General features: G+C 40.7%; 1 protein-coding gene across 1 annotated transcript; it reads left to right on the forward strand.

The window, feature by feature from the left end:
• The first annotated feature begins 1295 nt into the window (after positions 1-1295).
• Positions 1296-8609, forward strand: LOC121639035 (E3 SUMO-protein ligase CBX4-like). Its single transcript, XM_041984186.1, has 5 exons — positions 1296-1569; positions 1757-1800; positions 2297-2362; positions 4014-4080; positions 6289-8609. Exons 1-5 carry the CDS (start codon positions 1501-1503, stop codon positions 7729-7731), a joined length of 1689 nt encoding a protein of 562 aa, XP_041840120.1. The 5' UTR covers positions 1296-1500; the 3' UTR covers positions 7732-8609.
• Positions 8610-14088: the final 5479 nt, after the last annotated feature.

Here is a 14088-nt window from a genome sequence, read left to right on the forward strand (position 1 = left end):
GCCCGCGAAAATTCACCAGAAAATCCCCGCGACACGGAGCTGTGTGAAATGTCATCTCTTTGTGTGACCTTGACTCAGTGGATATGGAAATCTGGTCATTGTAATGCGCATCAGAGCGGACTTAGCCGCACATAAGCACCATTCCATGTCGCACCATCTTCATATAATCCACACAGTGAAGCTTCAAGTGGATTTTTTTTCTATTTTGACACGATCACCCGTGTAACGGAGAGGAAGAGGGGGGTCCGTTATGGTGACGATGAACAATCAAAGTCAACATTGTTGGGTTTTAAGGGGGTGGGGGGTGGGTTGACCTGTGAATTACCAGGTGAAAGGTTCTATTATCGCTATTGGTTGTCTTACAAGCTCCAGAATAAACGGCTCCAATTATGCTAAATTAATTTTAGATCCGTGCAGGTACTCTTCAGCCACACAGATAAGTAGTTATAGGTTACATGAGCACCAGAATTTATACACACACACACACACTATATATATGTATATATATATATATATATATATATATATATATATATATATATATATATATATATATATATATAAAGCAACCCAGTCTGTTGATGTGACGTAACCTAAAGTGCGGGATTAAATAAGGAAGGCCTTGCCAAGCTGCTAAATACGCTAAATTATTGAGCAGCACATTCAGGCCAACGTGGTTAAGAATAATACTGTCACCATTCACAGCAGCCTGTCGCAGCTTCACATCCAGCAACATTGGAGGGGGAGATGCTGCCTTCAGGGACCTCTTTTCAGCTCGTATTTTATATAACATTGATGACACGTCGCTAACTTGGTTGGAATTCAGTCAGTTTTTATGTCACAAAGTATGTAAATGATTCTCAAAACAAAACATAAATTGGACAAAATCATACCATGATGTGAAATTATCCCAAAGGAAGGCCAAATTCACATAGCAAACTGTTAACTATCTGCATTGGTTAATCAAATTCCCTGTGGAAAAAATCCATTTCTCATCAGAATATTACACTAACCTGAAAACGCCTCAGAAAATGACAGAACATTTAATGTTTGTGCACCATCACCAGACCAAAAACAACATTTGAGTAAATTTGTGTTTTTGTTGTTTTTGAGTTTCTCGCTGATGAAAAAAAAAATCAATAGGACTAAATCTGTCAATGTCTCACCAGCTGTTGCCGGACTCTTTCCTTTGAAGTCGTGATTACATTTTTCCCGACAAATCCTGAAGGCAGCATGGGAAACATCCCGCCCCCATCACCTTCCCCCGTGCGACGTCACGCCAACGGTTATTTGCATGAAGTGTTTTCTGGCTGCAGCCAGAACTCGTCTGCAGAGCGAGTCTGTCCGAGGGGAAAGCGAGGGAAGCGGCGCAGTGAAGTCAGAAGGAGGAGGGAGATCTTGTCTTTCACATCAGAGAGGAAAGGGGGGAAACGACCTGAAAGCGAGGATAAGGTGTCCGCTAACAAAAAAAGAGAAGAGCCTTGTGTGTTGTGTTGGAAAATGGAGCTACCCGCCGCAGGAGAGCACGTCTTTGCGGTGGAGAGCATCGAGAAGAAACGCAGCAGAAAGGTTTGTCATGAGAGCGATGAAGGACATTTTTACCCGCATGCGTTTGAAGTAGAAACTGGCTTCCCTCTAGTTTCTCTTTTACCTTTTAACAGATTGCATTTTCTTTGTTTATGTAATTGTTGTGAGGTGATGGTGCAACGGAGGAAAGTATCGCTACGCTCATTATCTCGTTTGCTCTCCTTCACAGGGAAGAGTTGAGTATCTGGTCAAGTGGAGAGGATGGTCCCCAAAGTAAGTCTGCCTCTCAGCTCACATTTTAATGACACGAACAATCAAAACACAAGTGAGCGCGAGTGAGTCTGATCATTTTTGCGAGCGTGGGCGCGCCGATGGGCGGTTGCGCGCTCTTGCTTTGGCCCCGATGATGGATGCGGTTTACTATGTATGCAATCCCCAGCGTGCCAATTAAAAGAGGACACGTCTATAATTGAACACTATGTTTAAACAGTAGATCAGGACCTACAGCTTGGCTGGTGTATCCTTCCCCTTATTGCAGCGCGTAAAAGTTACTCAAGATTTATTACACGTGTGTTGACGGGAGGGGACAAGTGTTTACACATGTACAAACCTGCAGTAAGAGCTGTGGGGGGATTTGCAAATTATAGATTAAATTAGAGCTAATCTCATGAGTTTGGAGAATCCAGCTACAGCCGGTTGGTGCCTGTCAGTGTCAGCCACTTCTCACAGCCAGCACGTCTTCTCTGCTTTCTCTCTCCTCTCTGGATAGATACAACACATGGGAACCGGAGGAAAACATCCTCGATCCAAGGCTGCTTGATGCTTTCCAAGACAGGTAAGTTTGGAAGTTTAGAGCTGATTGAACTAGCCTCACAGCTGGCAAGGCCTGCAGCATAACAAAACCAGACAGGGTGTAATGTAGGGTTTTCTACATTTTCGGGCACCCCTTTGTTGCTTTTTTTCTATTCTGTACCCACCTAGTAGACACATTTGGACCTAATCTGGTTACTATTGGCATTTATAGCTCATTAATGACACTGGTAAGTGTTTTGTGGGCCAGATGTGGCCCATATGTCATGTGTTGACTTTGAAATGGGTTATAGTAAGCATCTTTAGGGCCTTGCATGGCCAAAGGCCTAAAGAAAATATAGTTTTAGGCCATGTCTGCTGGATATGTGGCTATGTTTTGGACAGCTGCTCTCACCATGGATCACCAAAATCATTTAAATTCAAATGTGGACCAAAAGAAAAGTGTTTGGGCCAAGAATTTGATGCTATCTTGGTAATTTAGTAACAGGCATTTTTGATAACCATAGTGTTTGTTTTGCAACAATGCTTAAAATTCTAGCCTGCAATTATCATCATGTTTATTTTAGGATTTAACTGTTGTCATAGGAAGGTTTAGCATTGATTTTTCCATCTGATAATTATTAGAGAGCCAGCCTCAGGTTATTGTGGCGAAGTGCTACCTGCTGTTCGACCATGCAGCCACAACTCCAGCCTGCATGCACACACGTTGAAGTCAAACGTAAAGTGAACACACAGCAACCTCCTGAAGATCATGTGACAGCAGTCTAGTGTCAAATTCTGCTGATTACCTCATTCTGAATGACAAAGACCAAAACTCACAGCTCATGATGTAACAGAGGTGCAACAGTAAAGTGAGGCTTTACAGACCAAATCATACATGACTAATTCTTACGTTTATACATTAGAATATCAGAACCCAATAACAAAAGTTTAAAGAAGAGGAATTTCTTTGGGCTGCCTTGCTAATTGCTAAAATGGTGTCCCCACAGCTGTGGGGACAGTGTAACTGAACGTTTCAAATTTACAGCGTGTTAAACTGTCACTGGTTTTTCTCTCAGCCTTTGCCTGCAGCAACCTTTAAGGCGCAGGTCACACGTTAAAGCAAAACATCGACATCAGTCTGCGTCTGTTTTTGCAATTATCTCTGTCTTTCTATTGAAACTAATTGCACATCTCTCTGGGGAGCCAAATCGTCTGAATGCCAGGCTATGAAAATACACTGAGTCGTCATTGTAATTAGATGTGAGGGGAGGAGGTGGGGGAGGAATCTGACTTCACTTCTGTCTGCGGTATTGAGTTACTGCCTTAAAGAGACTTGTTTGAAGACAGGAAGCAAGCTAAGGAAAGTCGGGGGTTGCCTTTATGTTTAACGAGGATGGATACATGATAATGTTATTTAAAAAGGAACTAATCTCATTTTAAGTCGTTGTTGAAGACAAGCGTATTAAGGTGTTAAAAATGTATTTCTCTATAAAGAGACGGATGCTCTGGAAAGCTTCAGCATCAGTTTTTTGCCTCATGAATGGATATTTTCACCATTGTAACTGCAACTTGGGTGGGTTTAGTGTTTCCTGACTGAGCCTGAGGAGGACACCCATGACGTTGTGTTGCCACGCAACAGTGACTTGTCTCTGTGAGATGGCTCACTGATTGGCTGCTGTTTTCCACTCCCACAGGGAACATCAGGAGCAGCTGATGGGATATCGTAAGAGAGGACCCAAACCCAAACACCTTCTGGTTCAGGTTGGTAAATGCTTCTTTATATCCTTAAATGATTAATTATACGTACAAGTGAGATTCCTTTTCAGACATTATACCCTCTTAGCCCAAGAAAATCCAGATTAAAATTTTGCATCTTGGGTTTTAAAAATTATGCTGATTTAAAATTGTCCAACTCTTACAAACTTAAAAATGTTTTCATAAATTTGTATGAAAAGCAGATGCTGATGGTATCATTAGATGGAATTCCAGAGTCACAGCAGATGCTATACATACTTCTTAGTTCATTATATTTTGTTTCCAGGTGGTCAGATTTCTCTTAATCTTTGAAAGAGCTCTTGAGCAACAGTCTTCCAGACTTTCTGAAGGTCTTTCAAGGTTTTTCTTTTTTTTTTCACTAATTTTTCGTCTAATCTTCATACCTCGTCATTTTCAGTGGAATGTTTCTTTCTTCTATTTAACACAGATCAATGAATCGTTTAAGTATAAAATCTCTCCTCACTGATAGGATGAACCAGTGTTTTGTCAACACATAACAAATAGCTTTGCAAAGAACCAATTTTAAACCTGATCTTTAAGCTTTGTTACTAGCAGCCTAGCAGGGGTGTTAAGTCAGTTAACACTGAGCGACGTATCATTCAAACATATAAAAGGCCTCTAACCCCAGGGATGAACCAGGGTTGTGTTTACATTGTGTTTACAAATAAGAGAAAACTTTGCAAATAAAAAACAAAATCACTTTGGAATTTTTTTAAAAAACTGGGAGTAAATTATGTCACTTTGTGACAGGCTGTTAGTAATGATGATGACACAGTTTCACAGAAAATAGCTGCTGCAGCAAAGTGATTCCTAACAGATTAGAACGTGACATATTTCAGCATGGTGCGTAGTGACCTTAAAACATCTGAGGAAACTGGACAAATGGAGGGCAAAACAGGACGTGTCAAAACAAAAAACTAACTACAGTAGATGAACAAGACCTGATAGTGATGCCTTTAAGAAGTTGGAATGAATCCAGCAAAGACCCGAACCAGGGTGAGAAATACATCTGGACCTTCAGTTGAGCCTTCTTCTGTTGGGTGAAGCCTCAATAAAATTGGTCTCCATGGAAGGGTGGCTGTCAAAAAGCCATTATTAAGGAAGGGAAACAAGGAGAAAATGCTGAGGTATGCCTCAGGACACAAGAACTAGACTGAAAACCAGTGGCTACAGGTCTGATGGAGGGATGGATCCTCCCCAGAACCCAGACCTCAACATTGAAGCAGTGTGGGATCATTTGGACAGAGAACAGAACAAAAGGCAGAAACTTTGGAAAGTACTTCAAGAAGCCTGGAGAACTATTCCTGAACATTAATCAAAGAAAGTACAATAAAGCTTGTCTTAGACGGTTCAGGGTCTGCTGAAGAATAAAGCTGCTCGGACCAAATTTTGACTTTCAAGCTCCTTAGAACTGGACAAACTGTTTTAAACCTTAATAATGCTTTTATTTATATTTGCACGGTTTTTCTAGCAAAATATAGAAATAAATGAGAGGTGGCTCAAGACTTTTGAACATTAAATGTAGTATGATAATTCACTTTCTGTGTAGTGCTACACTTTGTATTATCTACAATAACTATCAAGTGGATGTTATTAAATCTCCAAGGCTCTAGTTCTCCGACCGTGGGGTTCTTGCTAAATGGCTGTGAATCTTCCGTTAAGCACATCGATCAAGGGCCCAAAAGCCTGAGCGATCCCCTCAGAGGAGGGTTTTTATTCCTCTCAGGAGAGTGTTGGTGGTAACACGTGGGATAAAGTCAATGATGGCACACAAAGCAACCAGCGGCATTCCTTCGAGCTGAGGTCACAGCTACAGGAGACACTTTGAAATGTCACTGTGATGGCCGGGCCAGTGGCTCAATGAGCAGAGGGGGAACTGTCGGAGGGCTGTTTAAACATGGACTCAAGGCCCCTGAAATAAACTTTGCCCTGAAGAAAGAGCATCTTCACACATTCCAAACCCAGTGTCTTCATTACAGCTCATAGTCCCAATGAAAGCATGACTTTTTGTCTCTCCCTGATGTGGACACTTGCTTACAGTCTGTAGTACAAGAGTCATAGTCGTGTTTCCTGAACAGAAGAATGTCCTGTTTTTAAAACTTTAATTCAAACACCAGATATAACTCAGTTCCTTGTTTAATACTAAAGCAGGCTGTAAATCTTTAATGACATTCATTTTTTCTGGTCTCACAGGTGCCTTCTTTTGCCCGGAGGTCCAGCATTTTGGCGGACCTGCAGGAGGCATCCCGGGATGACGACAGCTGTCAGAAGGCCAACCCCATCCAGATGCTCCGCCCCCAGGCCCAGCAGTACCAGCTGAACAGCAAGAAGCACCACCAGTACCAGCCGCTGTGCGTGGAGCGTGAAGCTGAACAGCAAGCCAGCGGCAAGAAATTCTACTACCAGCTCAACAGCAAGAAGCATCACCACTATCAGCCGGACCTCAAGGTGCAGGAGCCTATGTTTGCTAAACCCAGAGAGGTCAAAGCTCCAGAGCTGGCTAACAAAGGATACAACCTGCCTCCAGTGCTGCAGCAAAAGTGGGTTCGGGACAAAGACTCAGGCTGTCTGACCAAAGTGAAGGATATCACCATGGAGCTGAAGAAGCTTCCAGCGGACCTGAACGGGCACAAAGAGCCAGAGAAGGTGAAAGCTAAAGAGGACACTTCACCACAGTCTAACGGCGTGAGCAGCAGCAAGCTAAAGATCGTGAAGAACAAAAACAAGAATGGACGGATTGTTATCGTCATGAGCAAGTACATGGAAAATGGGATGCAAACAACTAAAATTAAAAACGGTGATTCAGAAACCTCTGAAAAGCCGCCACAAGGACGGGACAGTAGCATGGAGAAGCACCTCGAGAAGATGAAGCTCGTCAAACAGCTCGGCCTCATGAATGGATTTAAAAAACACCCCAATGACAATCCTGCTGTTCTCAGTTTGGGATTGAAAGGACATTCTCCCAAAGAAAAGCAACAGTCCCCTCAAACAGAGCCCACTGTGACAGAACAGGATAAACATGATGAGGTCAAGGGTCAGGGACAGCTTCCAGCGGATCAGCCTTTACAACTGACAAGCAATCCTAATCCGCTCGCCCTGCCTTTGGAGAGGGGAACTCCTTCACCACTCAACAAGACAGGAAGCCAAGGTGGGTTCCAAGGACTGAAGCGACACTTCTGTGACACAGATGGTGAGGAACATGGCAGCAGTAAGAAGTTTTTGAGTTGTGGGAGTATCAGTGCTCCAAACACAGCTGCCTCTCCCTCCCAAAGCATCAGCAGTGACCAAAACGGACACCAGAGTCTGCAAGACTGCGGGTATGTAGACCAAGAGGAACCCATGGACTTGAGCATGGTCAAGTCGAGGTCTGCATCGTCTGAGACACACACTGCAGCGGAGGTGCTAACGCCTCCAGTGGATGAACTACAAACACAGAAAAACTCTCAAACTGAAACTCAGACTGAAACACACAAACCTGCAGAGGAGGAAAAAGTTGACTCTGTGTCTCACTCCAACCACGACAAGAGAAAAGAGGACACTCATCCGTCTTTCCAGCCTTTCCTTGGGAATATAGTCATCACGGACATCACTGCAAACTGCCTCACAGTCACATTCAAGGAATACGTATCAGCATAACACAGCTGTGTACCAACTATATAAATGTATGATACATATATTTGTACCTCTGGATGCTTGAATGTAAAAATGAACCTTTGATGTTGTTTTCATTTTGTAAAGCTCAGATTTATATATAAAAAGACTTCTTTATTTCATTTTTGCAAATTTCTACTTATAAGTCTGACTTGATATTTCTGGAGATTTATCACTATGAATATCTCATTTCAGTTTTTTTAAACTCAGATTAAACTCTTTAAACTTCCACAAAAAAGACAGAAATCTAATTGAAGATGCACTTACCTTTGTAGATATGCTTCCCTTTTCTATGGATGTAATTTGATTCATTCTCTCAGCTGTCTGCATAGCAGATTATGTCAGACAAGTGTAGGCTTATAGGGAGATTTTTGTAAGGAAGAAAAATTATATTGAATCATGGTAAATGACACTGTGTCCAGGTCAGAGTGAAAGAGTGTGTGTTTTAATTGAGGATGTGTGCTGCTTGGAAAGGCAACGCCGTTAGGCGTGCGTAGACTAGCAGATAATGATAAATGAAGCACCTTTCCTGTCAATAAATATACGTGTCATGGAAAAGAAAGTGGAAAGAAACTGAAACTTGTCCATGTTTGTTATATGTGTCTGCTCCTGTCATTTGTTCTCCGTTCACCGTGTTTAAATCATGCATATTGAGCACAAGTCACCTCCATTAAAACCGAAAACTCTTATTCACAAGAACTTCTTTTAGTTGATTATCAAGTCATAAATCTGCAAGCTGAGCTGTATTATCTGTCAGATTAGGACTACTAGCAGGTCTTTATGTTCCATAGCTGCACAGCCGTGGGACTCAGTCTTGACATATTTTGTTAAACAGCATTAATTATTAAAATTAAGTGTAAGAAGAAAAAAAAACATTTCATATGTCACACATGCCAAATTTAGTTTAAAAAACAAAAAAATCCCTTCTGGCACCAAGTGTTCTGAGGTGTGTTGCTCCTCTTTGTGAGAACAGAAGTGTTTTCTGTGCATACTGAAAAATGAAGGCTTCCTAGGATTTTGCAATAATAAAACATGTTTGTAAGTGAATCTGTTTGGTCTGTTTCTTTCGGTACTTCTTGATTCTGACAAAAGAACACTTAACAAATGTGCCCTCATGAGAGATGAGCACTTTAGGAGAAAGATGGAGGCTGCAGTAATGATCTTAAAAAGTAAACATTACATCTGAAGACGCTAATTTTGTGCCTGGTTCTATTTGCAGTTGGGTGAAGTCTGCATATTTTCAGAGGATCACAGATTGCTTGAAGTCCTATCTGTCCTATATGGGCTGAAAAAGGACATAATCACTATAAGAAATAAGTAAATAAAAGAAGAATTGGTTCTTCTTTTTAATTTGTTGCTAAAAGCTTGGACCCAGAACAAGACTAAAAGTTTATTTTTGTACAGAAATTCATGCTTAGAAAAATATTTTGTGGCCCAGTGTGATAATTTTGAATAGAATTGCTGTTAAAACTGTGTTATCTTCTGTCAAATGGGGAGAAAAACAAGCAAGTGAGTATAAAACCTTCACATTTCTACTCTGTTTTAGTCAGATATAATTCAATAAATATATTCTCTCAGGTCCTGAGATGTCCCCAGACACCAATATCATCCATATGAACCTTATTAATCAGGGGCCAATCTTCATTTACTTTGGATATGTCTTCTTAGAGCTTTTTTTCTCTCTCTGAAAAGATGGCAAGAGTTTGAGGGGTTTAAAGGTCCCCTATACTATGTCATCAATATATGTCATTTTGTTGTTTCTCTACAGGCCTGGTTTACCTCACCATGTGGGAAGTTTTTATTCTTCTCTTTCTAATGGGGATGCAGCAGATAGCGGTCGTTTTAAATGATCAAATATACAAGTGTTGAACTAAAATCAGTTTGTGGTTAAAGGATTAAGTATCTTTTAGGGGAAACAAAGATTGTTGGGTATTAATCGCTCTTAACTCGAGTTTACTGGAGAGAAACGGATAAAATTGGTGTTTTATGGAGAGCTTCAACTTCCTAGTTTTGACCTGAACTTGGAACAGCTGATTGTGTCAGGTGTGTGAATCCAGCCAGTGTGCTGAAACTCTCAAGGAGCGAACAGATCCTCCCTTGACCTACTTGTTGTGCTTACATGACACAACGAAGCTATTATTTCCACAGTTTCCAGCGTCTCACATGTCATTCACGCAGATAAGGACGCGCCAGATTTTGCGTTCAGTGCAGAGCGCTTTAAGAGATGTGCAGCTTTTGCAAACCCTCCCTTAAAATCATCTCTACTTTGTCATTTGTGCCTGTTTTATTGGGAAATCTTCGAAAGAAGCGGTGTAATTGCACCACCGAGGTGGCAGTGATGGCAGCTCTCGACCATTTCCCTTCTCTGCAGCTCGCCTGTTAAGCTGCTTTCTGTGCGCATTAATGCGAGCAGCGACATAGAAAATGGCTGTCCTCTGCCAGCTCCATGCCCTTTCTTGTCTTACGCGTCTTCTCGAAGCACCTCGATGCTTTTTCTGCCTGCGGAAGGTCGAAAAAGTTGAAGCTGAGAAGATACCAACAGTCATTCCTGCGCAGAAAGTAACACGTTATTAGCGTGGATACAGAGATTAAACCACCAGCTTTTCAAGTTGTTTGTGGTATCCGATCAATGAAACGGACAGGCTGTTGTTTCTCCTCCTGTCACCTCTTTAATTAAGCGTAATTTGCGCATAATTTTCTCTGACAGTCGATTGACTTAATGATGCAGGGGTCTCCTTGTATTTTTTTCTCTTAATTTATAACAACGCGGAGCCAAACTGCCTTAAATCATTGTATAAAGGGCCTTCCGTATTTAACGCATTTATACACTGATAATGCATAGTGTGACACATTTCTACACCATGACACGTATAAACTCAGCGTTTTGCACATCCTCCACATTGTTAGTTTTTGGATTATATTTAGCCTGTAACTGCCATCTAAACTTATTAGAGGATGGTTTCAACGGCGAAGTGCGTGAGGGATGTATAGGACTAAATTATTTGTATAAAAACATTTTGTAGCCTAACTGAAAAAATAAATTAGTTGAACTATAAAAGAATCTTTTAGAGCTTAGCTACAGCTTGTATAGGTCAGCCTCGTCACAAATGGGATACATTTTGGAGAAAATGGTACAAATAGAAAATTGGTGCGCATGAGCCCATTTAAGCCAACCTGTAAGGTCACGATTATTGTCCATTGAGTATAAATTCTAAATCCTGTAAGAATATCATTCACGACTCAGCAGCAGTCAGGACAAGTGTTTTTGTTATCCAGGAATCTGGTTTTGTCTTTTATTTAATTGGAGACTGGTGCATTAATTGTCCGTCCTTCCAGTGTTCAGTGAGTTGATCCAACATGTGGGTGCTGCAGTTGCACTCAGGGAGAACTTGAACCAGGTAAATGTTGATCTTGTTAAATCTCTTCTGTGTTACTCCAAAATTGTATAAAGCCTGGATGCACGTTGAATCCAATGAAAGCGGTCTTGTGGGTTTTGATAATTACTCATCTTTTAATTATAAATTTAAGAGAAGATTAGCCTGCTTCCAAATAAAGACCGTCCCTAGAAATCAAAAGGTGGGTCATTTTAGTAAAGAATTCCTTATTTCACTTCACGATCTTCATGATAACTTCTGCTTTGTTAAATCATTCTACATGTGCATCTGGTATGATTTGCTGAACAGGGTCACAGAATGCTCCATTCCTGCCCTCCTTCTTTCCTTTTAGCTGTATTTTATATATTAATAGGCTAACTCCGCGTTGCATGTTGTGGCCGGTGTTTCCCGTTTGTTCCTGCTTCGGAGAGCACGCGTCTTGCCCAGAAACAAGCCAACCAATGATGTTTTAACGCGGCAGCGGTGCTGCACTGCAGGCGCGCCGAGACCAATCGCCGAGCTGCGCCCATCTTCCTTTTCCTGGGTGCGCTGAGAATTTGTTTATGCTCTAAAGATTCGACCGGAAACACAAGATTACATCTACAGATGAAAATAGCAGCATAATAAACAGGTCTGCGAGGGTGCGAAGACAGGCTGATATTATCAGCTCATGAAGTCAGCAGTTTAAACCTTCATCTGTGTCTTTCACAAAACAGATCTATTTATATTAGTTTTTATGCCATTTCTGATTAAATGGGGCGCGTTTGGTAAATATGCAACTCTTTACTATGAATAAACACTTGAGAGGATAAAACCTGTCTAATTCTTTTGCGCACTTGACTTTTAATGAGGACCTTTCAATACATTCAGTCCTCAGTGGCCTTTTATTTTCACTCTTACAGGCGTTCACGGATAATAGCCTACAAATAAAATATATCGCAACTGTCCACCTGGATCAAAAAAGTTTTAAAATTAATGTCCCAATTACCCCGCAGAGTGATTCGCCGAGACCCAGAGGCTTTCTTTATTTCCTTATCACCGAGGTTGTTTTGGGTTTATTATCCCCTCGTTAGCTGCATATTTATGCTTTATCGTTTTGACCATCTTTAGCACAAGTGAGTTAAAGATGACTAAGCTGATTTGTAAAGCTTCACTTAGGTTCAGGATGACAGATATTACAGTGTTTTTATCAGACTGCAAACAATTTTTAACACATTTCGGACGGGGGGGGGGGATAAATGTGACGGTTCAGAATTTTTTTTCAAACACTTTATTTATTTATTTATTTATTTATTTATTTATTTATTTATTAGGATAAATATTCCGGCGTGTTTTTTTATATCTGATCAAGCTGATGATCTGCATTCACTGTGACTGGCGGCTGTAAAAGAAAATAACGACTTGGGGAGTTCGGAGTCTGCTTTATTCGCCGTGAAATAGACACAAAGGATTAGTTTCCGGCAGCTTGCATTCCTTGCAAACGAACACAGAATTTCAAGGAGGAAAGAAAAAAAATGAAATAATGTCAGTTAAATGGTTATGACTCCTCCCAATAAATTAGACTGGAAAAAAAATCTGAGAATAGATTTTGAGGGATTTGATGTTCAAATAAAAAGTTAAAAGCAGAAGGTGATCGTATAGGCCATCAAGACCATCAGACGTGGCCTAATTTGGTCTAACAACAGGCCTATTTGTTACATTATATTTCGTATTATTATCATTTAAATTTAAAAATCTAAATTAAAACATTTCTGTAAGAAGCAACCTCTTTAAAGTTATCCATATCTGTTTACATGCAAAGCTTTCTTTTAAAGAAGCTTCTTTGTCATCCTATCAGAGTTCTAGCTCTGTGTTGCTAGGGAGAAAATGGGTGTGTACAGAAAAGTGATTGGCTTTGTGTGAAAGTATTTTGACAGTAAAAATGAACCATTAATTTATTTTCTCTCCAAAATTAGGCTATGTGATCACAAAATGTGTTAAATACTGTCCAAAGTGGGACCACTAATTAGCTTGCCTAAAAACATATTTTTTTGTCTGGGGAACTGAAAGAAGAGATATCGTTACCTTAGAGGCCTTCAGTGATATTGAGGAGGACATAGTTTCCCGTTTATTATGCAGTCCTCGGTGGTAATTTTAACGAAATATTGGGGGTAAAGTAATTGAACTGAGCTGAATAAAGTAATTTCAACGCCATCAGTTATGGCATAGGAAGAAAAGGAATGTCACCATCTGATGTGCTCGTGAGCTAACCCAATTATGCCTCTTTAGACACAATATCCAAACAGCTCCGTGTCCTCTGATGCACATTGCTGCCATGAATATGACTGATGATATTGTTTACTAAATTCCATGAAATGCTGCTTGGATTTGGATTTTTTTTCTAAGTGGATCTAACAGGCCTAAAGTCACGCAGCAGCTTCGTGTGGGCGCAACTCTTTTAATAGCCTACAGCTGAATTCCTTCAGCTCTTCAGAACTCTTCGTCTCATGTTTCTTATATGCTAACTATTCTTTAAAAGAAGAATAACCGTCTGGACAGATGTCACAACATAACTATTCGTCTCAAATATTTATCCAATCACTGACTAAATTTAAGAATAATTTTCTCGGGTTTTCAGAATCATGTTACCCCGTCTTCAGTCATGCTGGGGAGCCTGCGGAAGAACTCCAGTCTTCCAGTGGCTTTCCAGTTTAAGAAGTTTATCCAAATAATATTCCCCACCACGTCATCGTCACGCGATCAGAAACTAAAATGACTGCATGTTCTGCAGTGGCTGCTTGTGGCCATCGACTGCTAGTCTATTGTAAAACAAAAGAAGTAATTATGCTGCATCACAATTAAAGCTGTAAAGTTTCTGGTCATGTTTATACAAACATAACGTGGCGTGCACCAAAGCACATATTCTGCTTTCATGTAATTGAGTTGGGTGTTCGATTGTTTTGCATTTTGCAAGGATTCAATACCTTTG

This window comes from Melanotaenia boesemani, chromosome 4, assembly GCF_017639745.1.
Source record: "Melanotaenia boesemani isolate fMelBoe1 chromosome 4, fMelBoe1.pri, whole genome shotgun sequence".
NCBI classification, from domain to species: Eukaryota; Metazoa; Chordata; class Actinopteri; order Atheriniformes; family Melanotaeniidae; genus Melanotaenia; species Melanotaenia boesemani.

Excerpts from the sequence above, each read along its gene's own strand:
- LOC121639035 (XM_041984186.1), top strand. The coding sequence starts at position 1,501 with ATGGAGCTACCCGCCGCAGGAGAGCACGTCTTTGCGGTGGAGAGCATC. Across the intron at positions 2,363-4,013 it reads CTTGATGCTTTCCAAGACAG|GGAACATCAGGAGCAGCTGA; the intron begins GTAAGTTTGGAA and ends CCACTCCCACAG. Across the intron at positions 4,081-6,288 it reads CCAAACACCTTCTGGTTCAG|GTGCCTTCTTTTGCCCGGAG; the intron begins GTTGGTAAATGC and ends CTGGTCTCACAG.